The sequence below is a fragment of the Oncorhynchus nerka genome, linkage group LG20 (genome assembly GCF_034236695.1).
Source record: "Oncorhynchus nerka isolate Pitt River linkage group LG20, Oner_Uvic_2.0, whole genome shotgun sequence".
NCBI classification, from domain to species: domain Eukaryota; kingdom Metazoa; phylum Chordata; class Actinopteri; order Salmoniformes; family Salmonidae; genus Oncorhynchus; species Oncorhynchus nerka.
In genome coordinates this window covers 75,129,119-75,156,019 of record NC_088415.1, presented here as the reverse complement: position 1 = coordinate 75,156,019, position 26,901 = coordinate 75,129,119, and the positions used below count along the sequence as shown (strand labels likewise).

At 43.1% G+C, this 26,901-nt stretch overlaps 1 protein-coding gene across 12 annotated transcripts in view; it reads left to right on the top strand.

Annotated features, from left to right (window-relative positions):
* LOC115103135 (disco-interacting protein 2 homolog C) overlaps positions 1-26,901 on the top strand; it is a 258,880-nt gene that overhangs the window by 130,012 nt on the left and 101,967 nt on the right. For 7 of the 12 annotated variants that reach the window (XM_065005769.1, XM_065005762.1, XM_065005767.1 and 4 more), the window contains exons 2-4: positions 16,278-16,355; positions 24,880-24,990; positions 26,672-26,824. In XM_065005769.1, coding sequence (XP_064861841.1) covers positions 16,278-16,355; positions 24,880-24,990; positions 26,672-26,824 — 342 coding nt within the window. The remainder of the gene's footprint in view (positions 1-16,277; positions 16,356-24,879; positions 24,991-26,671; positions 26,825-26,901) is intronic. The other 5 variants (XM_065005770.1, XM_065005773.1, XM_065005772.1 and 2 more) reach the window with 1 other exon arrangement.

The window sequence follows — 26,901 nt, the reverse complement described above, 5'->3', positions numbered from 1 at the left end:
GTTTAAAAAAAAATGTACTTCTGTGTATTGATTTTAAGAAAGGCATTGATGTTTATGGTTAGGTACATTCGTGCAACGATATTGCTTTTTTCGCGAATGCGCTTTTGTTAAATCATCCCTCGTTTGGCGAAGTTGGCTGTCTTTTGTTAGGAAGAAATAGTCTTCACACAGTTCACAACGAGCCAGGCGGCCCAAACTGCTGCATATACCCTGACTCTGTTGCACAGAACACAAGAGAAGGGACACAATTGCCCTAGTTAAAAGAAATTCATGCAATATTAACTAAATATGCAGGTATAAAAATATATACTTGTGTATTGATTTTAAGAAAGGCATTGATGTTTATGGTTAGGTACACATTGGTGCAACGACTGCTTTTTTCGCGAATGTGCTTGTTTAATCACCCGTTTGGCAAAGTAGGATATGATTCAATGATAAATTAACAGGCACGGCATCGATTATATGCAACGCAGGACAAGCTAGATAAACTAGTAATATCATCGACCATGTGTAGTTAATTAACTAGTGATTATGTTAAGATTGATTGGTTTTTTTTATAAGATTTGTTTAAATGCTAGCTAGCACCTTACCTTGGCTCCTTGCTGCGCTCGCATAACAGGTAGTCGGCCATGTAATCGGCCATGATCTGTGTCCAAAAATGCTGATTACGGATTGTTTTGAAAACTTGAAATCGGCCCTAATTAGTCGGCCATTCCGATTAATCGGTCGACCTCTAGAACACGCTGTCATACATGTAGACCCAGAGCATGCCAAACATGCTCAATGGGTGACATGTCTTGTGAGTATGCAGGCCATGGAAGAACTGGGACATTTTCAGCTTCCAGGTATTGTGTACAGATCCTTACGACTTGGGGCCGTGCATTATCACGCTGATACATGAGGTGATGGCGGCGGATGAATGGCACGACAATGGGCCTCAGGATATTGTCATGGTATCTCTGTGCATTTAAATTGCCATCGCTAAAATGCAATTGTGTTCGTTGTTTGTAGCTTATGCCTGCCCATACCATAACCCCACCTCCACCATGGAGCACTCTGTTCACAACGTTGACATTAGTAAACCGGTCACCTACACACTGCCATATGAATTGTCTGCCATCTGCCCGGTACAGTTGAAACCGTGAAGATCACACTCCTTCACTGTGCTAGTGGCCATCGAAGGTGAGCATTTTCCCACTGAAGTTGGTTATGACGCCGAATTGCAGTCAGTTCAAGACCCTGGTGAGGATGGCGAGCACCAGATAAGCTTCCCTGAGACTGTTTCAGAAAGTTTGCGCAGAAATTATTTGGTTGTGCAGTTTCATCAGCTGTCCGGGTGGCTGGTCTCAGACGATCCCACAGGTGAAGAAGCCAGATGTGGAGATCCTGGGCTGGCGTGGTTACACATGGTCTGCGGTTGTGAGGCCGGTTGGATGTACTGCCAAATCCTTTAAAACGATGTTCGAGGCAGGTTATGATAGAGAAATTAACATTAAATGGACAGTCAGCATGCCAATCTCATGCTCCCTCAACTTGAGACATCTATGGCATTGTGTTGTGGGACAAAACTGCACATTTTAGACTGACCTTTTGTTGTCCCCAGCACAACGTGCACTTGTGTAATGGTCATGCCGTTTAATCAGCTTCTTGATATGCCACATCTGTCAGGTGGATGGATTATCTTGGAAAATAATAATTGCTCACGAAACAGGGATGTAAAAACATTTCAGAGAAATAAGCTTTTTGTGCTTTTTGTGTATTTCAGCTCATGAAACATGGTAACAACACTTTACATGTATATTTTTGTTCAGTGTATATTCATTCTCCAGTTACGTTATTGTCTGCTGTCATCATACTATTTTCCCCATGGGACTTTCCTGACCTCTGAATTGTAAATGTAGTAAGTGAAGTGTGCACCAATTTGAAATGTGTCTTTTCTCTGATCACACTGAGCTGACTGAGATCTGACAGAATGAGTATGTTCATAATGCATGGACTTTAATAATGGAATTAATTTCTCTCTGTATGTTGGTCCCCCTCTCCCATCACCACTACCAAAGCCCATTGTATCCCAACGATGTCCTGAAAACAATAACCACTAACACTCAGGCTACGTCCCAAATGGCAGCCTATTCCCTTTAGAGTGCACTACTATGGGCTCTGATCAAAAGTAGTACACTATAAATGGAATAGAGTGCCATTTGGGATGCAATCTGAAATGGCTCAAATAAAACCTGGGAAATCAGGAAAATCTTGAAGTCAGGAAATCAGTATTATTATATCAAATAACAGTGTTTCAGTGTACTTACAAGCTCAACCTCACTAGGAATTCATCCATCTTACGGTCAATGCAGAACGTCTTCGAAAGAGAGCCGTTGTCTTTCTGTGAGTCTAACTGATATAAAGCAGGTTGCTATAAATCATAATAGTTTGGCAGCAGTTAAATCAAGAGCTGTCCTCCTCCCCTTCCGGTATAGAAGCTGGTCTGATGTTCTAAATCAAATCAAAGGTATTTATAAAGCCCTTACATCAGAAGATGTTTCAAAGTGTGAATACAGAAACCCAGCCTAAAACCCCAAACAGCGAGTAGAGAGAGAGAGAGAATTTAACTTCACACAGGACACCAGATTAGACAGGAGAATTTCACCACATAAGACAGACAGACCCTAGCCCCCTGGCACATAGACTATTGTCACATACATACTGGAGGCTGAGATGGGGGGTTCGTGGGATACTGTGGCCCTGTCCGACGATAACCCCAGACAGGGCCAACCAGGTAGGATATAACCACTCCCACTTTGCCACTAAAGGGATATCAACAGAACAACAAGTTACTACCCTGAGACAAGGCTCAATGTAGCCCACCAAGATCTCCTCCACCGCACAAGCCCGAGGGGGCGCAAAACCGGACAGGAAGATCACGTGAGTGACTCAACACACTCAAGTCGAGTATAGCGAAAAAATCCTGGTGTGACATGCCCCCCCTGTTCCTAGGAACAGCACTAGTAAGCCAGTGACTCAGCCCCCGTAATAGGGTCAGAGGCAAAGAATCCCAGTGGAGAGAGGGGAGTCAGCCAGGCAGAGACAGCATGGGTGGTTTGTCACTCCAGTGACTTGCTGTTCACCTTTGCACCCATGGGCCAGACTACACTCAATCATAGGACCTACTGAAGAGATGAGTCTTCAGTAAAGACTTAAAGGTCGAGACCAAGTCTGTGTCTCTCACATTTATAGGCAGACCATTACATACAAATGTAGCTCTATAGGAGAAAGCCCTTCCTTCCAGCTGTTTGCTTAGAAGTTCTAGGGACAATAAGGAGGCCTGCATCTTGTGACCGTAGTGTTCGTGTAGGTATGTACGGCAGGACCAAATCGGAGAGATGGGTAGGAGCAAATCCATGTAATGCTTTTTAGGTTAGCAGAAAAACATTGAATTCAGCCCTAGCCTTAACAGGAAGCCAGAGGCTAGAACTGGAGTAATATGATACAATTTTTGGTTTCTAGTCACTAACTGAACTTTATTAAGTGCTTTTCCAGGTTGCCGGAGAGTAGAGCATTGCAGCAAAGAAGGGAAAGCTAATTGACAACCTATCATCTGGCTCAAACAGTGTGTGTGTAATCAGTGAGGGAGAGGCGAAGCGAGAGGATTTACTCTGCCCAAAATCTGTCCTGCGAGATAAGCACTTTTTGTATTGAGCTCTATGAGAGTGTTTCTTTTAAGTGAGGCTTATTTGAGCCAACAGAAGTTGCATGATGTTTAGGCTCTAACAAATGTACTGATATAAATGGATGGACGTGGCATTTCAACAACTTTGAGAAAAACAACTTAGTTGTGGCTGTTGTTCACATGTGTATCAGCCCTCTCATTGGCTAGAATGGACCCACCTGATCTCTCATGCCTTCACTCATTCAGGACATGCATTTCCATCGTTAAAGCGGTCACTCGTAGGGCTGGGCGATATATTGAATTCATTTGACTGTGTTTTTGCGGTATATTCCAAATGCCTGTATCGCAAGAATCAAGGTTTTGTTATTTTTTTGTTTTTATGGGCGTTTATGTCCATTTTTGGTCTCGTCTCTTCTCTTTCGCTCCTGTGCTGTGTGCACCTTCCCAATTTTGGTCCAATAGAGTCGTTCATATGGACACAAACACATTGAGACATTATATTACTGTAATAGAGAAGTTAACTATTCTAACGATACCCTTTGTATGTCTCAACTACTCAAATTGCACGCAGAGCAGACACGACTAAAATGAGAATATCAATGAACATTGATTCTGGAAAATGAATGCTCAGTTTGTCGAGCGCGGCATTGGGGTACCACGTACTGCTAGCAGCATTTTAGCCAAAGACTTTTATACTAGCTGTCTCTTCTCTTGTTGGACATGTGCATTATGCATGGTTCTAGTTAAATTTGTAACAAAAAAGGGCATTTTCATAGGCAGACTTGAAAGCCAGATCAGTGATTTCTTGCAACAACAAAAAATGCAGATTAAATTTGTAAATTATTAGTGGGTCTCGTAGTTGTGGAAGGCTTACATTTATTAGAGTATTGCTGACTGTTTGAAATGCAGTGTGTTTTAACTTTAATTGTACGACAATGCTTATTTAGAGAACTTTAAAAATAAATCTCTAATACATAAATTTGAAGAAAAAAAATCTAGATCAGATTTTTTTGGGTCATATCGCCCAGCCTTAGTCACTCGGATATATTTTCAATATAATAGATCATCTTTGGTGTAGTGTGACTGGTTGCAAAGGAATTTTTAAAATAATAATTGAACTAGGCAAGTCAGTTAAGAACAAATTCTTCTTTACAATGATGGCATACCCCGGCCAAACCCAGACGACGCTGTGCTATGAGTCCTATGAGACTCCCAATCATGGCCGGATGTGATGCAGCCTGGATTCGAACCAGGGACTGCAGTGACGCCTCTTGCACTGAAATGCAGTGTCTTAGACCGCTGCGCCACTCGGGAGGCCAAGGCAGAAGAGGATTCCTTTTGAAATGGTGGTTTGTGAAATGCAAATAAGGGGATTGTTTTCCTGCGTTGCCTGCCTGAGCACTAGATTAGTATTTCCATTGTCCCTGTGGTGTGGCTGTGTGCTTCAGGTAGGAATACAGAGAGACAGGAGCTCTGCTGTACAGGGCAGCGCTTTGTAGACGGATCTATAGGTAGTTATTAGTTAGTCCTAATATCAACATATATTTTAGACTACCAACACTTGTTTCCCATTTTTTGGGCTGGATATGCATATGCTTGGTGAGTATAATTTGTGGGTTTCAAATATCAACCATCACCGAGGTGTATGCTGTGCAACAACAACGTGAATATTTAATAATATAACTGAGTGCTAACACTGCGATTAGCATGGTACTTGTAGTCCTCTGCACCTTTGATATTTTTATTGACACAATATTGCAGCTTAGCAGGCATTCTTGAACTGGTGTTTCTCCTTAGCTTTTTCACTGTTTAGTTGGTCCCGTTTTTTTGTGACTAGTGTGTGTGTGTTTGGGTATATGCACAGTCTGGATGGGTAAAGGATGGGCCAGCCCAGGGTCTTTAATGGGATTCTGGGGCCCTGGCCCCTTGCGGTGAGAGACCATATGCGAGGGGTTCCAGCTGTGTGGACTGTGTACCTGCATTCCTCTTATCTATGTCTACCTGTCTGCTGTAATCATACAGACAGACGTTGTCAAAAGTAGTGCACTGGGGAATAAAACATTTAAAAAGTGGCACGAAGAATAAATACACAGTGAATAACAAATACAAAATAAAGAGTAAAAATAACATGGCTATATACAGAGTACCAGTAATTGAGTTAGCTATGTACTGTACATATAGGTAGGGGTAAAGTGACTAGGCAACAGGATAGATCATAAACAATAGCAGCAGCGTGTGTGTGTGCGGCTTCAGTATGCATGTGTGCATGTTATGTGTGTTGGGGTGTTAGTTTATGTGTGTGTGTGTTAGTGCAAAAAAGGGTCGATGCAGGTACTCCGGGTAGCCATTTGATTAGCTATTTAGCTGTCTTGTTTAGAAGTCCTAGTGCTTGGGGGTAGAAGCTGTTCAGGGTCATGTTGGTTTCAGACTTGGTGCATTGGTACCACTTGCTGTGCAGTAGCAGAGAGAACAGTCTATGTCTTGGGTGGCTGGAGTCTTTGACAATTTTTGTTGCGCCTTTCTCTGGCATCTCCTGGTATAGAGGTCCTGGATGGCAGGGAGCTCGGCCCCAGTGATGTACTGGGTCGTACGCACTACTATCTGTCGCGTCCTCGGGTCAGATGCCAAGCAGTTGCCATACCAAGCGGTGATGCAGCCACTCAAGATGCTCTCAATGGTGCAGCTATAGACATTTTTGAGGATCTGAGTGCCAAATCTTTTCAACCTCCTGAGGGGGAAAAGACGTTGTGCCCTCTTCACGACTGTGTTGGCGTGTTTGGATCATGAAAAATCCTCCTTGAACTCGGAGCACTAACCTTTTGCTCACTGCGGATGTTGCCTGTAATACATGGCTTCTGGTTCTGATATGTACTGTATGTACGTACGGTCATTGTGGAAACAATGGTGTCGATGCACTTATTAATGATGCCGGTGACTGATGTGGTACACTCCTCAATGTTATCTAATGAATTCCGGAACATATTCCAGTCTGTGCTAGCAAAACAGTCCTGTAGCTTAGCATCTGCTTCATCTGACCGCTTCTGAATTGTGTGTCACTTGTACTTCCTGTTTGGGTTTTTGCTGGTAAGCAGGAATCCGGAGGATAGAGTTATGGATTTGCCAAATGGAGGCAGAGCTTTGTATGCGTCTCTGTGTGAAGTAAAGGGGATCTAGTTTTTTTCCCCCTCTAGTTGCACAGGTAACATTCAGTTTTCCTGCATTAAAATCACCGGCCAATAGGAGAGCTGCCTATGATGAACATTTTCTTGTTGGTATATGGCCCTGCAATTGGCTCCCAAGTGGTGCAGTGGTCTACGGCACTGCATCCCAGTGCAAGAGGCATCACTACAGTACCTGGGTCAATTCCAGGCTGTATAACATCCGGCCGTGATTGGGAGTCCCCATATGGTGGCGCACAATTGGCCCAGTGTCGTCCAGGTTTGGCCGGGGTAGGTCGTCGTTGTAAATAAGAATTTGTTCTGAACTGACTTGCCTAGTTAAATAAAGGTAAAACAAAGTAATTAACAATTAATAAAATAAATATAGCTTGTTGAGTGTGGTTTTGGTGCCAGCATCAGTTTGTGGTGGTAAGTCGACAGCAATGAAAAATACAGATGAAAACTCTTGGTAAATAGTATGGTCCACAGCTTATCATGAGGTATTCTAACTCAGGCGAGTAGAACCTAGAGACTCCCTTAATATTAGAGATCACGCATCAGCTGTTGTTAACAAAGAGACACACACCTCCACCCTTGAGTTTACGAGACACTGCCTTTCTGTCCTGCTGATGCATAGAGAAACCAGCTAGATTTATATTAACCATGTCCTCCTACTGAAACGACTCCATGAAGCATAGGATATTACCGTTCTTCAGGTCCCGTTGATATGATCATCTTGAACGGAGCTTGTCTAGTTTGTTCTCCAGTACATGTGCCATTAGAACAGAGGGTAGAGGCTAAATAGTATAATTAGCATGAACAAAAAAACACACAATAGCATAATTGGTCAGGAGCACGTAAAACGGCCACTATACACGCCAGCAACATTCCCACAAAAGAAAAAAAGGGAAATGATGCTGATTTTATTGTTCCCCCATTACACCCAGTGTAGATCATCATCGTGATGGAGAGAGAAATGAGTTCTTCCCGTTGTGCTATAAAAGCATTACATAAACATTCCTGGGAGAGGACTGGGTTCAGGGAGGCAGGCTGACTATGCCATTCCTACTCCTGCTCCTCCCCTTCCTCCTCCCCCTCCTATTCCTCCTACACTGTTCAAATACTATTTTACTCTTTTCTACACATGTTGTGGGTCTCCTATGAAAATAAACTAAGTGAGCTTTAATTTTAAAAACCTGCGCAAAGAAAGCAGGTATAATGGGTGTGTTTAGCATAGCAGTGTGGGTTACAACCTTTGTCAGCACTAAAACGCAGGAAGGGCATCTTTAGCCAGCTCACCATTTCCTCTGCAATAAGCATTTCATGTGTTGGAGCCAAAACTAGCACTGTGAGTATGGTGGCTACTCTGGCCTCACCCTGCAATTGACTGTGAGTATGCTAGCGTACTTCTACGTTCTTGCTCTTATATGGCCACTTTGGTGCATAGTATTTTAGAAACCAAAGGAACATCTATCTGAAAGTGAGAGTCTCTGAAAGGAAATATGAAATATAAGGATTGGATGGATTGAGTCTAGTGCAGTATGTGTCTTAAATGATTCATAGCATGAAGCAGCTTACTAAATAGACGTATAAAAAACAGCAGAGTGAGTCACTGTACTGTACACTGTAGGGAACTGTATGCGTATTTTAGTGTATTTAAGTCTCTGTTGTACTTAAACTTGCTGCTAATTATTTCAAATGATTCTTTCCAAAAGTAAGTTGTGATTAAAACCATATGCATAGAGGGTTTATAAAGTAATTATGTAGTAGGATGGCCTGTGTGTGTTGCTCAATTGGTATCAAGGGACTTGATGCCCAGAAAGTTGCCAGAAAGCGTTCCCGACACCATTACACCACCGCCACCAGCCTGTACCGTTGACTCATGCTGCTTACGCCAAATCCTGACTCTGCCATCAGCATGATGCAACAGGAACCGGGATTCGTCAGACCAGGCAATGTTCCACACCTGTTGATCATGTGCCCACTGGAGCTGCTTCTTGTTTTTAGCTGATAGGAGTGGAACTCGGTGTGGTCGTCTGCTGCAATAGCCCATCCGTGACCAGGACCGCCGAGTTTTACATTCCAAGATGCTGTTCTGCACACCACTGTTTTCCTGCACCTTTATTTGCCTGTTTGTGGCCCGCCTGTTAGCTTGCACGATACTTGTAATTTTTTGCCCACAGGACTGACGCTGACTGGATGTTTTTTGTTTGTCACGCCATAGACCCTTTTGTGCATGAAAAGCACCAGAAGTCTGCCGTTTCTGAGATACTGGAACAGGCGCGCCTGGCAACGACGTTCATACCAAACTCAAAGTTGCTTAGGTCACTCATTTTGCCCAGTCTAACAGTCAATCGAACAGTAACTGAAGGCATTGAAGCATATCTGTCTGCTTTATATAGAAACTACGGCAATGTCACTCACTGTCTGTAGGAGCGAACCATTTTCTTGAATGGGGTGGTGTGCCCAGTAAACCACTAAGTGTATATGTCAATTGTCATCATCTATGTCATCGTCTTCTTTCTATCAAAAGAACAGCTAAGTCATGTTTTTCTATGGACAAGGGGCCTCTTCATTGTGCTGTTGCTTCTCAGCTCAGAGGCTTGGGCTAAAGATGTCTCTCTGTGTCTCTCAGATGGGTTCTGACAAACAGCTGTAGCAGGAGAAAGAATCAATAGAGCGTATTTTCTGTTATTGTCCATCGGTGGCTCACTTTTGGATTCAAGTCCAGGAATGGTTATGTCATCACATCAGGTTTTAGATGGACCTGAAAATTGTATTGTTAGAGGATCTGAAAACCATGATCAGTCAATCAGCATTATACTATTGGGTAAAGTATTCATTTTTAGGCCAATGTCCGTAGAAATGTTACAAACAGGGAGGTTAAAGACATTCGTAAGGAATCAGTCATGAAGGGATCTATAGCAAAAATAAATAGCTATTATAGTATTATACTGGGAAAGATGGGTTAATCTGTGGATGTCGGCGAGTTGGAGTTAAGATCCATAAAATCCAGCAATTGCAGAAAGAGGAAATTGGTTAAAAAAATACAGTTGAAGTCGGAAGTTTACATACACTTAGGTTGGATTCATTAAAAGCTGTTTTTCAACCACTCCACAAATTTCTTGTTAACAAACTATAGTTTTGGCAAGTCGACACCTACTTTGTGAATGACAGAAGTAATTTTTCCAACAATTGTTGACAGACAGACTATTTCACTTAAAATTCACTGTATCGCAATTCCAGTGGGTCAGAAGTTTACATATACAATAAGTTGACTGTGCCTTTAAACAGCTTGGAAAATTCACGAAAATGATGTCATGGCTTTAGAAGATTCTGATAGGCTAATTGACATAATTTCAGTCAATTTAGCGGTGTTCCCGTTGGATGTATTTCAAGGCCTACCTTCAAACTCAGTGCCTCTTTGCTTGACATCTTGGGAAAATCAAAAGAAATCAGCCAAGACCTCAGAAAAAAAGTGTAGACCTCCAAACGTCTGGTTCACACTTGGGAGCAATTTCCAGACACCTGAACGTACCACGTTCCACTGGACAAACAATAGTACACAAGTATAAACACCATGGGACCACGCAGCCGTCATACCGCTCAGGAAGGAGACGCGTTCTGTCTCCTAGAGATGAACGTACTTTGTTGTGAAAAAGTGCAAATCAATCCCAGAACAACAGGAAAGGACCTTGTGAAGATGCTGGAGGAAACGGGTACAAAAGTATCTATATTGAGAGTAAAACGAGTCCTATATCGACATAACCTAAAAGGCCGCTCAGCAAGGAAGAAGCCACTGCTCCAAAACCGCCATAAAAAAGCCAGACTATGGTTTGCAACTGCACATGGGGACAAATATCGTAATTTTGGAGAAATGTCCTCTGGTCTGATAGAACTGTTTGGCCATAATGACCATCATTATTTTTGGTGGAAAAGGGGGAGGCTTGCAAGCCAAAGAATACCATCCCAACCGTGAAGCACGGGGTGGCAGCATCATGTTGTGGGGCTGCTTTGCTGCAGGAGGGACTGGTGCACTTCACAAAATAGATGGCATCATGATGATGGAAAATAATGTAGATATATTGAAGCAACATCTCAAGACATCAGTCAGGAAGATAAAGCTTGGTCGCAAATGGGTCTTCCAAATGGACAATGACCCCAAGCATAATTCCAAAGTTGTGGCAAAATGGCTTAAGAACAACACAGTCAAGGTATTGGAGTGGTCATCACAAAGCCCTGACCTCAATCCTATAGCAAATATGTGGCCAGAACTGAAAAAGCATGTGTGAGCAATGAGGCCTTCAAACTTGACTCAGTTACACCAGCTCTGTCAGGAGGAATGGTCCAAAATTCACCCAACTTATTGTGGGTAGCTTGTGGAAGGCTACCGAAAGCGTTTGACCCAAATTAAACAATTTAAAGGCAATGATACCAAATACTAATTGAGTGTATGTAAACTTCTGGCCCACTGGGAATGTGATGAAATAAATAAATGTTGAAATAAATCATTCTCTCCACTATTATTCTGACATTTCACATTCTTAAAATAAACTGGTGATCCTAACGGACCTAAAACAGGGAATTTTTACTCAGATTAAATGTCAGGATTTGTGAAACTGAGTTTAAATGTGTTTGGCTAAGGTGTATGTAAACTTCCGACTTCAACTGTATGTATAATTATTGAACTACTTATACTTTGAGCAAAAAATCCATGTTGTTGGCCGCTAGTTTACTCCAATGAGGGGAGGGGTGGTTGAATTGAATATATTTTTTTTGTAATCCGAGGGAGGAAAGACATGATGAGTCACCCTCACCATTTAAAGCGCCTCATGTTCGTTGTCTCCTGCTGTCTCCTCTCCTACTCTGGAGGACACAACTGAGGCTGTGTCCCAAATGGCACCCTATTCCCTATGGGTCATTGTCAAAAGTAATGCACTACATAGGGAATATGGTGCCATTTGCAATGCAGTTTGAGGCTGAGCTGTCTCTCACTGGCTAAAACAGAGCTTCCCCCCAAAGCTGGCTGGGTAAATGTACTAAAGCCATCAAACAGGCTGCATTCGATACAGACAGACAGCCACCCCCGTAATCTCAGGTTTGTCTGTGTCTGCCTGTCTATCGATCTGTGTCTCTGTCTGCCTGTTTTCCTGCATCAGGCAGCTCATCAGGAAATCTCAAATCCAGAGCTGGAGAAGAAGTTAATTTCAGTTCGTGGTGGATGACTTCCCCAAATATCAGCGCCTTGTGCCAAGAAGATGTTTGTCTATCTCTGTGTGCGTGTGTGTGTATGAAGCTTCAACGTGGGTTGTGTTGTATGTGGTTGTTTTGCAGTGTAGCCTATGGGCATTTCCATTGAAAAGGACCCATGAGCACCAACATGTGAAGTTCATAGGTGCATGTCAAATGAATGCTAGGAGTATTTGTTTTCTGGAAATTAAGGCATAGATACATTTTTCAACCATTTTCCATTTTAAGAAATGGGCTTAAATAAAGGCTTTAATTTCTGGATAAACAGATGGAAAAGGGGCCTTTAGAAAACATCTACCAGAAAAATTATTAAAAGGTATCAGAAATACAGTGCATTCGGAAAGTATTCAGACCCCATGACTTTTTAAAAATGTTCTTACGTTACAGCCCTATTCTGAAATGGATTCAGTACTTTTTTTTACCTCATCAATCTACACACAATACTCCATAATGACAAAGTGAAAACAGGTGTTTAGAAATTTTTGCAAATTTATGAAAAAACAAAAATAAATTATTTACATAAGTATTGAGACCCTTTGCTATGAGACTCGTAATTGAGCTCAGATGCATCCTGTTTCCATTGATCATCCTCAATGTTTCTACAACTTGATTGGAGTACACCTGTGGTAAATTCAATTGATTGGACATGATTTGGAAAGGCACAGACCTGTCTATATAAGGTCCCACATTTGACAGTGCATGTTAGAGCAAAAACCAAGCCATGAGGACGAAGGAATTGCCCATAGAGCTCCGAGACAGGATTGTGTCGAGGCACAGATCTTCGGAAGGGCATCAACACATTTCTGCAGCATTGAAGTTCCCCAAGAACCCAGTGGCCTCCATCATTCTTAAATGGAAGTATAGTGGAGGCATCATCATGCTGTAGGGATGTTTTTCAGCGGCAGAGACTGGGAGACTAGTCAGGACAAGTCTCTGAATGTCCTTGAGTGGCCCAGCCAGAGGCCGGACTTGAATCCGATCAAACATCTCTGGAGAGACCTGAAAATAGCTGTGCAGCACTGCTACTTATTTAAGCTGACAGAGCTTGAGAGGATCTACAGAGAAGAATGGGAGAAACTCTCCAAATACAGGTGTGCCAAGTTTGTAGTGTCATACCCAAGAAGACTCGAGGCTGTAATCTCTGCCAAAGCTGCTTCAACAAAGTACTGAGTAAAGGGTCTAAAATGTCAGTTTTAGACTTTAGCTTTGTCACAAAGTCATGGGGTATTGTATGTAGATTGAGGGTGGGGGGGGGGGGTGATTTAATACATTTTAGAATAAAGAAAGCTATGATGTAACAAAATGTGGAATAAGTCAAGGGGTCTGAATACTTTCCAAATGCATTGTATATATCTATAGGGATGCACAATATATCGGTGAACATATTGGAATCGGCCGATATTAGCAAAAAATGCCAACATCGGTATCAGCCCGATGTCTAGTTTAATACCGATGTGCAAAACCAATGTCAAAGCTGACATACCTATATAACATAGGTACATGACGTAATGACGCCACGTAAAATTTTGCGCTACACGTGCAACACAGCATTCCTAACTTAGCCCACAATGTCTGCTGTGTGGATCTAGCAGACAACAAGTCGACCAGTCATTTTAAAGCGTAAGAATTCATTGCACTTGACAATCAACCGTTCCCTGTTGTGGGTGATGTTGACTTTCGCGACTGGTCGAGCACCGGTACACACTACGAAGTGCACTATTTTTCAGATGTTGTCCCTCTAACAGTGTCACTGCTATTAGCTTCACGACATACTATGGAACGCCGTTTGGGTCTTTGGGTGTCAAAAAAAAAGATTTAATGCCCACTATTTGATGCGTTAAGTAGGCTTTCAATTTGACACGTCAATAACATACTGTAGAATGTTGTGTGTTCTGAATTGCACATGCAAGCCAAGCTCCACCACTACTATCAGTAGCACTGTCAAAGCTGTACAAAAAAGTCTGCAAGCAAGCAAACAACGGCCATGAACGATGTGTTTACAATACTGCGTTGGTAATAAAGCATTATTTGTTTGACCACAACATCTGGGATAGCTAGCTTTAGCTTGGTACCTAGTTAGCACCAATACAACCAGCCTTAAAACAATGACCAGTAGAAACTAGTCATTTTCATTATTCTTAGCAAATATTTAGGAATCCTTGTGAGTAAGTATTAGCTAGGTAGTCACTTGTTGTTCGCCTATTGAAATTGAACTTAAGTTCATGAAAATAAATAGCTAGCCAGCTACTTAACGCTGTTGCCCAAAGCTAACGTTAAAAGCAGCCAGATAGCTTCATCTGGCTAGTGAGGCTCGACCGGACCGGGTTATGTGTTGTCACGCTAGCCACAATAAGGATTAGGCACAATCGTGGATTTTGCAGTTTGCCTTCAAAATAAAATAACAGCTTTGAAGGTGATGCAGAAGGTTACTATTGGTGGAATCATGCCATATTCAGACTAGATAATGTTAAACAAGGTTGGAATGTGAAGCAATAAAATGGGGTATCAGTCTACTCGGTGACATCCACAGAACACAACTGTGAAGAGTTTACGTAAATATTAGCGTTGTAGTTCTTATCATGGGACTGTGACTGTGTGAAATCACCTCCCCAGTCAGCCTATTGTGTGTGTTGACATTCATATTGCACTGAACAGCTTTACCTAAGGATTGGGGATAAATTAAATGGTGTATCCATCTACTCAATACCCAAGATATTTTTTCCCAACATCCTCAGAGTTATCAGACTCCAACATCCACGCAGTATTGTTTTTCCTCAGGAATAGTGTTCAATACACATAGGTTGACAATAAATATGGCTCAATTCACAGTTGTTTCAGAGTCCCGCAACAAGAGCTACGACGCTAATGTTCTCTGGGTGTCTCTGAGTACCCTATGTCATTGATCCCCATCCATAGGTAAGGCTGTACAGTGAAATATGTATGCCCCCAACGCAATTCTAAATTCTACTATTTGTATTCATTTGCATCACTGTCTCTGACATACTTTTATTTTGAAGGCTAACCGCAAAGTCCACATTGTGGCTAATTCTTATTGTGGCTAGCTTCACATAGATGGGTCCTACCACCATTAATCAAGTAAGAACCGTCCTATAAATTAGGGTTATTTTAGATGATGACACCTAGCTATATAGTTAGCTAGCTAACTATATAGCTACTGAAGCAGTTGTTGTTTTGGGGGAATAACGTTGTTTGCATCCATGAGCTGGCTAGCTTTTTTATGACCAGCACTGTAGGTGCACGAGACAACTTTACCAGCATCATAGCTTATGAATAAATCGTTGTGACATACGAAAAACGAATGATAGTGTAATCAATATGTAATTACACTATCAATCGTAGGATCCGTCCCCCAGCCAGGGACCCTCCTATCCCCTCCCTCCCTGTCTCCGTCCCCCAGCCAAGCCCTCTCCTATCCTCTCTCCATCTTTCCGTCCCCCAGCGAGGCCCTCTCCTCTCTCCATCTTTCCGTCCCCCAGCCAGGCCCTCTCCTATCCTCCTCTCTCCATCTTTCCGTCCCCCAGCCAGGCCCTCTCCTATCCCCCTCTCTCCCACTCCAAGCCAGGCCCTCTCCTATCCTCCTCTCTCCCTCTCTCTGTCCCCCAGCCAGGCCCTCTCCTATCCTCTTCTCTCCATCTTTCCGTCCCCCAGCCAGGCCTTCTCCTATCCTCCTCTCTCCATCTTTACATCCCCCAGCTAGGCCCTCTCATATCCCCCTCTCTCCCACCCCCAGCCAATCCCCTCCTAATTACCTGTGTGATGGCCAGGGCAGTGAGGGCACCAGGCCTTGATGGGTAATACATGCTGGCAGCTGGGTCTCTGTCTCATTCATTACTGACACTCACTAAAGTGACTGCATGCACTATATATTCCAGCTGGCTGTCTAGCTACTTCCCAACCTGTACTTCTCTCCTTCCTTGTTTCTCCCCCCTTCCTATCCCTTTCGCTTCCTGTTTGTCCAAACTAGCTCTGAACACCCATCTGCTCCTTGTTCAGCACATAAAAAAAGACTAAGCATAGCAGCGATTAACCAAACAGCTTAACCTGTTGTATACTGTCATCTGCTGATGCCATGGATATTGTGGTTCAGTAACAGCATGCAGATCTGAATAAGAGCCCTAGAGAAAGAAATAAGAACGCTCTTCCGTTTCACTAACGGCAGTTTTCCTCTCCTCCTTTGGCAGGTGACATCACACAGAAAGGCTATGAAAAGAAGAGGTCCAAATTAATTGGGGCCTTCCTTCCTAAGGCACCAGGTAAAGGTAAATACCACTCGTCCAATCAAAACACTAACCGTGTCTGTCTCAACTAATCTGAAACAGTGATGGATTCTGGAATAGAGTTATGGGCTAATCTGACTCTGGAATATAGGTATTTGTTTTGTGATATAAACTGCATACTTCAAACCAAAAGCTTGATGTCTAACACAACAATAATCTCAGATTCTCTGCCCTCCCTGGGTGTATATAGATTCAAGTCTAGTGGGGGAAATTACTGATTTAATTGTTATTAGTTGAAATATACAAGGGCCTAACTCTTGCTTATGTATTTTAGTCATAGTTAAACTTAACTAATACAATCTTACAGACCTAGCCTAACTAATAATTTTCTCACTTGGAGGTAAAGCAAGTTAACAAAAGACAGAGGAACAGTGGATGTGACATTCCTTCAGTTTTCAATTGGTTTTCATTCATTTTCCATTTCATCCCATTTTCACCAAATTAAACAGAACTTTACTTTAATGGATGTGTGGGTTGCAGTTCAGCTCAGATATACTCTTCTAACTGATGTCTGGGATGTTCTACAGTGTCAAAATGTTGTTATCCAAGCGGCCATTTTGGAAAATAAATCCGGTCAGAAGAAGGGCTCATCATTGACCCAGAAGACACCAGTGACAAAGCTTATATGTGTACATTCTCAGAGTACTGTATAAAAATGGCCCCAACTGCATTTTTTTTTGAATGCTTTGTGAATTGTTGTTTCCCCAACATCTATTTAAATGATAAAATGAGGGTCTGTGTCCCAAATGGTACCTATTCCCTATAATGCACTACTTTTGACCAGAGTGTTATATGAATATGGTGCAATTTGGGACAAACACCCGCTGATGGAAGGGGAGAGGCTGACCCATTTGTTCTTCTGTGAAATGTGTCTTAAATATGTATTTTAACTGCCCATACATTGAATCCAAGCAGATCTAGTCCACTTGGCATGAACGGTAAGCAGGTATGGCAGCAGACCGCTTAGATTAAGTGTGTGAGTGTAATTGAGTATCATGCTGTATGGTGTCTACACACGGCCAGCCCGCTCATTAGGCATGATTATGTGGCCGCCTGCGACAACAGATTGACGAGGACGTCATTTTCGGAGTTAAACTGACCAAGATGCACCTCCAACAACAACACATAAAGCCTCACAGAATTCTGCCCCAAAACAACGACAATATCTCTCAACCGGTGGCATAAGATAAGGGCTTTTTAGGTGATCGTTGATACCACACTCTGATAAGCAGTGCCCATTTTCTCAAAGGCAGGGGCGCAAAATATTTTGCTTGTTCATTCTCAGGCACCTCTCCAGGGTGCTGTTCAAATCAAATCAAATGTATTTGTCACATACACATGGTTAGCAGATGTTAATGTGAGTGCAGCGAAATGCTTGGGGTTCTAGTTCCGACAATGCAGTAATAACCAACGAGTAATCTAGCTAACAATTCCAAAACTACTACCTTATACATACAAGTGTAAAGGGATAAAGAATATGTACATAAAGATATATGAATGAGTGATGGTACAGAGCGGCATAGGCAAGATGCAGTAGATGGTATCGAGTACATTATATACATATGAGATGAGTATGTAAACAAAGTGGCATAGTTTAAAGTGGCTAGTGATACATGTATTACATAAAGATGCAGTAGATGATATAGAGTACAGTAGATACGTATACACATGAGATGAATAATGTAGGGTATGTAAACATTATATTAGGTAGCATTGTTTAAAGTGGCTAGTGATATATTTTACATCAATTCCCATCAATTCCCATTATTAAAGTGGCTGGAGTTGAGTCAGTGTGTTGGCAGCAGCCACTCAATGTTAGTGGTGGCTGTTTAACAGTCTGATGGCCTTGAGATAGAAGCTGTTTTTCAGTCTCTCGGTCCCAGCTTTTATGCACCTGTACTGACCTCGCCTTCTGGATGATAGCGGGGTGAACAGGCAGTGGCTCGGGTGGTTGTTGTCCTTGATGATCTTTATGGCCTTCCTGTGACATCGGTGGTGTAGGTGTCCTGGAGGGCAGGTAGTTTGACCCCGGTGATGCGTTGTGCAGACCTCACTACCCTCTGGAGAGCCTTACGGTTGTGGGCGGAGCAGTTGCCGTACCAGGCGGTGATACAGCCCGACAGGATGCTCTCGATTGTGCATCTGTAGAAGTTTGTGAGTGCTTTTGGTGACAAGCCAAATTTCTTCAGCCTCCTGCTGCGGCTTCTTCACGATGCTGTCTGTGTGGGTGGAACAATTCAGTTTGTCTGTGATGTGTACGCCAAGGAACTTAAAACTTACTACCCTCTCCACTACTGTCCCATCGATGTGGATAGGGGGGTGTTCCCTCTGCTGTTTCCTGAAGTCCACAATCATCTCCTTAGTTTTGTTGACGTTGAGTGAGAGGTTATTTTCCTGACACCACACTCCGAGGGCCCTCACCTCCTCCCTGTAGGCCGTCTCGTCGTTGTTGGTAATCAAGCCTACCACTGTTGTGTCGTCCGCAAACTTGATGATTGAGTTGGAGGCGTGGGTGAACAGAGAGTACAGAAGAGGGCTCAGAACGCACCCTTGTGGGGCCCCAGTGTTGAGGATCAGCGGGGTGGAGATGTTGTTACCTACCCTCACCACCTGGGGGCGGCCCGTCAGGAAGTCCAGTACCCAGTTGCACAGGGCGGGGTCGAGACCCAGGGTCTCAAGCTTGATGACGAGTTTGGAGTGTACTATGGTGTTAAATGCTGAGCTGTAGTCGATGAACAGCATTCTCACATAGGTATTTATCTTGTCCAGATGGGTTAGGGCAGTGTGCAGTGTGGTTGAGATTGCATCGTCTGTGGACCTATTTGTTGGAGCTCCACCAACGTCCTGTCAATTTTTTTTAATCTAACATAAATAATGTAGCAGATATAGGATATGGTAGAAAGAGTATGTGGCCTTTTCTGTAGCCTACAGGCTGGAGATAAAATGTATGACGATTTAATGAGACGGACAATTTTTAAATCATGCCGATTTCTCCGATCAAAGAGCCTAACCTAGACACTTTTTACATCATGCGGGTTTCACCGATCAGCTTGAACACTGAACACACCAAGGTTAGCCGCTAATGTAGCTAGCAGGTTAAAAACGCAATCCAACACTTACCTAACGTTACCAGTCAATGAGAACGGTGGCCATTTCGGTGTCACTCTTCCACCTTTCAAAATTAATTCCAATGTTTCTGGATTGGTCATGAGCAGTCTTTTTCTCTTTTGGGGTCGAGTTGATTCAATTCCAAGAACCAAGAATAATACTTGTTTATTTCGTTCTTGCTACAAAGACAGTTTATCTGCAAAGAAGTTATCTATCTTGTTGGCTTTGTCGGCTCTGTGTTTGTTAGCAAGCAATTTATTGTTACTATCGCTCCGAGGCCATTGCAGCAAGGTCATGCGAGTAGGCGGGATTTAACGCAAAGACACACCTTGCCCAGAAGGCCATCCCAAGGCAATTCAGGCCTCAGACTCCTTGTCTTCATTCAAAGTGAAAACGCCATACAAGAAGTGGGGTGGCATAGGGTCGCCCACGACATGCGGATTCCTGCTTTATATCCCATTGAATACAATGAGTAAAATGTAATGCAATAAGGTGTCATTTGGGACCCATACTATGTCTTAAATTAGCAACAGTGTAAAAAAAATGGCTAGAGTAAAAGATGCCCCCATGTCCACTCATTGTGCCCATAAAAAGACATGGATAATGAACATGAGGCCTTCCATTACACATTACCTCCTGTAGCTCGTCACATTATGTCCCTCTGAACACAAGACCTGCTCACTAAAGAGCTTGCCCCATTAAGTTTTCTATGATAGCTAAGTGCTGTAAAATCTCACATCTAAAACAGAGCCATCACATTCCCTGCAAACCTACCGTAGTGTTACAGGTGTAACAGTAGCAGATAGCACATTCATTTCAGTGCTGTTCATGCCTTCAAAAGGCTGTGGGTCTTAATGTCAGACTGTTATAGTATTCAGGCTGATCTGTCCATGGCTTTGTCTAAAATGGCATTGATTTTAACCAGGGCTCATAGGGCTTTATTTTATTGTATTTTATTTCACCTTTATTTAACCAGATAGGCTAGTTGAGAACAAGTTCTTGTTTACAACTGCGACCTGGCCAAGATAAAGCATAGCAGTGTGAACAGTTAACAACACAGAGTTACACATGGAGTAAATAACACAGTCAATAACACAGTAGAAAAAAAGAGTCTATATACATTGTGTGCAAAAGGCATATGAGGACGTAGGTGAATAATTACAATTTAGCAGATTAACACTGGAGTGATAAATGATCAGATGGTCATGTGCAGATAGAGATACTGGTGTGCAAAAGAGCAGAAAAGTAAATAAATAAAAACAGTATGGGGATGAGGTAGGTAAATTGGGTGGGCTATTTACCGATGGACTATGTACAGCTGCAGCGATCGGTTAGCTGCTCAGATAGCAGATGTTTAAATTTGGTGAGGGAGATAAAAGTCTCCAACTTCAACGATTTTTGCAATTCGTTCCAGTCACAGGCAGCAGAGAACTGGAAGGAAAGGCGGCCAAATGAGGAGTTGGCTTTAGGGATGATCAGTGAGATACACCTGCTGGAGCGCGTGCTACGGGTGGGGGTATGCCATCGTGACCAGTGAACTGAGATAAGGCGGAGCTTTACCTAGCATGGACTTGTAGATGACCTGGAGCCAGTGGGTCTGGCGACGAATATGTAGTGAGGACCAGCCGACTAGAGTATACAGGTCGCAGTGGTGGGTGGTATAAGGTGCTGTAGTAACAAAATGGATGGCACTGTGATAAACTGCATCCAGTTTGCTGAGTAGAGTATTGGAAGCTATTTTGTAGATGACATCGCCGAAGTCTAGGATTGGTAGGATAGTCAGTTTTACTAGGGTAAGTTTGGCGGCGTGAGTGAAGGAGGCTTTGTTGCGAAATAGAAAGCAGATTCTAGATTTGATTTTGGATTGGAGATGTTTGATATGAGTCTGGAAGGAGAGTTTACAGTCTAGCCAGACACCTAGGTACTTATAGATGTCCACATATTCTAGGTCGGAACCATCCAGGGGAGTGATGCTAGTCGGGCGTGCGGGTGCAGGCAGCGAACGGTTGAAAAGCATGCATTTGGTTTTACTAGCGTTTAAGAGCAGTTGGAGGCCACGGAAGGAGTGTTGTATGGCATTGAAGCTCGTTTGGAGGTTAGATAGCAAGAGAAGTGCACTATATAGGGAATAGGGTGCCATTTGGGCCGCTGACTATTAATCCATTGGAAGATGGTTCCTCAGGATTGTAATAACCACTAGTACACACTCCCACTGTAGAACAGTTAGAAAGGTGTAATGTGAAGCGAACGCCTGGCCTCTGACTAGGGTTACAAATTACGGTAACTTTCCCCAAATTCCCACTTGGAAAAATCACAAATTTAGAAGGGAATAGACAGGAAATCCAGAAGACTCTAACCAGGAATTCTGGAAAACCTGGAAATGTTGGCATATTTACCAGAATTTTGCAACCCTCTCATGAGACCAAGCATTCGCATCACGCTTGCCTGAAGTCGATAAAAGGCTGAGACAGCAGACTGTTACACCAGCAGTGTGATGGTTGTTTCCTCTCTAGCCCAGTGCACCACAGTGAGTCTGAAAAGTCTGAGCACATACATAACCGATACTGTACTGGTCTCAAAAGGAAATCAGATATTGATTGGGAAGGCAAGGACCATTACAAACGGACTTAATGGGGTTGTAAGATGTACATTCATCAGGGGATTCCCAAAACTAGGTTACGTTAGTACTACTGTATCAGAGAGCGTGTTACTGTACATGCATGTGTATTGCCATTTAGAACACCACCAGCAACAAGCTTTCTCTATCTAGCCTCGACTCAAGCCATTCTAGGTTTATGGAGTGTTGTCTGGCAGTAAACCATTATCTATCACCCAGTATCTCTGTATTACAGGTATCTCTAATTCAAACCCTATTATAGGTGACACCCTTCAGGGGGAACAGTTACATTGCACATTGGCTCTAGCAAAACACCTTTCGGAAATCTTTACCAGTCTACGTATGTTGTTATTTCAGCATAGCGGTAGATAGTCCTCCTAAATAACACTGTCAGTGGAGAAGACGAGTGCAGCACTATTGAGATCAGACTCCTCCATCGAGCCTCTTATTGAATGTAGCATCTTTCCCTGTGTGAGGCAGATGGAGAACGGATGAGACTGAGATTGATTTCCTTCAAGGTGTGTGTGTGTGTGGGGGGGGGGGTCCTGAGTGTTCTCGATCGACAGGGAGAAAGAGGGAATGGTATCCTGCATCTATCATGTCTCTCAGTGCTAAACCAATGGCTGTTATAGCCCAGCAGAACGTAATCCACTTTATGGAACACTTACCTACAGTATTATAAGCTGCTGCATTGCTCAGACTGCTGCTTGGTGTTGAGGACTGGGAAGTGGGTGGCTCAGTGTTTCTTTGTCGTGAACCTGAGATTTACCTTCTGGGGTTGTTCTGTAATGTAGCCGTTAAAGCTTCAGTCATAGATCACTAGCTTTGTGTTGTCTAGCTAGCAGACTGTCTTCAAGACTGGAACAATTGCAGACAGTTTAAATGAAAGTAACTGGTGGGTGTTTGTTTGGTTTCTGTGTGTCTACAGCCTAGGATTTACGCTGAAAATCATCTCATCAAGAGCTCCATGCTGAGGTTCAGGTTTAGGGGCTGATTACCACTGCGCTGTAATTGACAATGAGAGGCTGGTTTATGTCCAAAATGGCACCCTATTCCATATAAAGTGCACTACTTTTGACCAGGGCCCATAGGGCTCTGCTCAAACATGGTGCACTATGTAGAGAATAGGATGCCATTTGGGAGGTAGAATGAGAGGCTGAGGGACCCAGTCCCCTGATAGATTGAATATGAAACAGGGTTAATTGCTGGGACCCTCCGTTTTAACTGAGCCTAACAATCCCTTGCCAGACAAAATAGAATAATGTCCAATAATGTCAGTTGATGTTTCACAGTCTATTGTGAAATGAAGTTGAGTTCAGGTGCCTGTCAGAATAAATAATACTCATACTCGGTTTGATGCAGACAGTATAATGAATTCATTTTCCTTGTCCATCTATTCATTTAATCATTTTACTGTATACTACACTACTATATGCTCATAATATCATCTATGATAGGCTAGTATCTACCGTGCACAAAAGAAAGAGAAACCTCTGTGCACAGCAGTGTGTAAGGATCCAGGTGCTGGTTTTGGCAGGAACAAATACGTAGTATCCAAAAACAAGTGTAAAAACGGCAAAATAGAGTCTGCATTGTTCTTTCTGTACCACCCATGGGAACTGCATCTGTACTGTAGTAACAGGTGATGGCGGTCAGGCTGTACTGTAGTAACAGGTGATGGTGGTCAGGCTGTACTGTAGTAACAGGTGATGGTGGTCAGGCTGTACTGTAGTAACAGGTGATGGTGGTCAGGCTGTACTGTAGTAACAGGTGATGGTGGTCAGGCTGTACTGTAGTAACAGGTGATGGTGGTCAGGCTGTACTGTAGTAACAGGTGATGGTGGTCAGGCTGTACTGTAGTAACAGGTGATGGTGGTCAGGCTGTACTGTAGTAACAGGTGATGGTGGTCAGGCTGTACTGTAGTAACAGGTGATGGTAGTCAGGCTGTACTGTAGTAACAGGTGATGGTGGTCAGGCTGTACTGTAGTAACAGGTGATGGTGGTCAGGCTGTACTGTAGTAACAGGTGATGGTGGTCAGGCTGTACTGTAGTAACAGGTGATGGTGGTCAGGCTGTACTGTAGTAACAGGTGATGGTGGTCAGGCTGTACTGTAGTAACAGGTGATGGTGGTCAGGCTGTACTGTAGTAACAGGTGATGGTGGTCAGGCTGTACTGTAGTAACAGGTACAGTGCTGATGGTGGTCAGGCTGTACTGTAGTAACAGGTACAGTGCTGATGGTATCAGGCTGTACTGTAGTAACAGGTACAGTGCTGATGGTGGTCAGGCTGTACTGTAGTAACAGGTACAGTGTTGATGGTGGTCAGGCTGTACTGTAGTAACAGGTACAGTGCTGATGGTATCAGGCTGTACTGTAGTACCAGGTACAGTGCTGATGGTGGTCAGGATGTACTGTAGTAACAGGTACAGTGCTGATGGTATCAGGCTGTACTGTAGTACCAGGTACAGTGCTGATGGTAGTCAGGCTGTACTGTAGTAACAGGTGATGGTGGTCAGGCTGTACTGTAGTACCAGGTACAGTGCTGATGGTAGTCAGGCTGTACTGTAGTAACAGGTGATGGTGGTCAGGCTGTACTGTAGTAACAGGTACAGTGCTGATGGTGGTCAGGCTGTACTGTAGTAACAGGTACAGTGCTGATGGTATCAGGCTGTACTGTAGTACCAGGTACAGTACTGATGGTGGTCAGGCTGTACTGTAGTAACAGGTACAGTGCTGATGGTGGTCAGGCTGTAATGTAGTCTTCTCCCTCTCCCCCCAAGGGATGGATCCTTCTGTGCCCCACGAGAGGAGAACTCCTGTCACCCCCGGCTCCTCCTCTCGCTACCACCGCCGCCGCTCCTCTGGCTCCCGGGACGAACGCTACAGATCAGGTACGCCAGAAACACCTTTCAACACATCACAAACAGTAACACAAAACTCAAGCTCATGGTATACAGTTGGAAACTTAATACAAATGACAAAAACCCAGTATTACCAGTGTGCTGTAGTTTCTCTTCTATTTTGAATACCCTTTTTTCACCATGCACCTGGTTGTACATTCAGCTCTGTGAGTTGTCTTCCTGAAGTACAGTTAGCAACTTGGCAGTTACTATAGGACAGTATAGAAGCACTAATGGAGAACTGCATTTTAAACACTAAATTACATTTGGTTTGTGGTAACAAAATTAATTTGGATTACCAAGAGCGTTGTTTTTTATTAGTCTCGCTATTAATGCTAAATGCATAAAAACAAGCTTTTTATTTACCACCCCAATGCTGTTTATCACTCCTATTTAGACCAATGAACCACTTGCTTCATTACCCACCCACCCATCCATTTGTCTCCCCCTCCCTCTCTCTCTCCCCCCAGGTTCTTTTTCTATTTCACTCTCTCTCTCGCTCCCTCTTTCTCTCTCTATATAGGTAGATAAATATATATATATATTTATCTACCTATCTTTTTATATACATTCATATATATATATATATATATATATATATATATATATATCAAAAGGCTAATCATTTCTGTGGTTTGCAGACAAATGACTCAACATACCAGCCACAGATTCTGGCACTGTGTTCTAGCTTTGTCTTAGAAACACACATTTTCTGTGCCCCAAATGGCACCATACTTCCTGTTGGTTTGCATCATGGTTTTGGTTGTATTTTACCAGTGCTTAGCTTTACACACAGCTATTGATGCTCTTAATAATAGCCTATTATAGGGCTGGAGACAATGATCTCACATTAAGCTTCAGTTGTCTGGAGACATTATTCAGACCCAGACATAGAGGGAGCAGCCAATGGGCACACAAGTTCCTAGAATACAGCCCTATAAAACAGGATTCATGTTGAATTAAAGAATACATGACAACCACAAAGGCTTTGGATGCGTCCCAATTGGCACCCTATTCCCTTTGTGGTGTACTACTTTTGACCAGAGTACATAGGGCTCCGGTCAAAGTGGAGCACTAGAAAAGGAATGTGGTGCCATTTGGGATACAACCAGAGTCTGTTCTCAATGGCCGTTACTAAACAGGGCCAATAAAGCATCGAGACATAAAGGGCATAGGTTACTGGCAATAGTTTTTCCTCACTAAAAACAAACTCTTTCTTTACGATCTTTTATAAGTTACATTACGGCACAATGTTTTATCAGCCTCTTGTTTGGTTAGATTAGTCCACTTAGAGTGAGATGTCGTCTTGCTTTTGTGAGAAGCCAACAGCGGTGAAGTCCCCAGTGTAGAAGAAGACAACTACCACCTTGAGAGTATCGACAATGAACAATGTTGCTTGTTACTGTACATACACTGTGGAACTTCTGAAGTAGTATTTTGGCTACATTCACAGTGATTATTTCATCCCAATCTTCTAAGCCTATGCTTTTCTAAAATAATATACTTTAGCAACAATATATACTGTAATTGTTGTCCTTGTTCTAATTATATACAGTATATATTGTTTAGTGAAATATACATTCCACAGACTCATTTAATTTGTCCCGCAATAAACCTGAAATCTGGGAGTTTGTCAGGTCTTCCAACATGTCCGTCCTGCTGTGTGTTGCAGATGTCCACACAGAGGCTGTGCAGGCGGCTCTGGCCAAACAGAAGGAGCGTGGTAAGATGGCAGTACCCATGCCCTCCAAGCGCCGCTCCCTGGTCGTGCAGTCCTCCATGGATGCCTACACTCCCCCAGGTGAGGAACATATAGGACACCAAGGTAATCATAGCAGCCTGGGACTGCTCCACTGCACTGTGTATGTGTGTGGCGTGTGTGTGTACGCCTGAAGATTGATG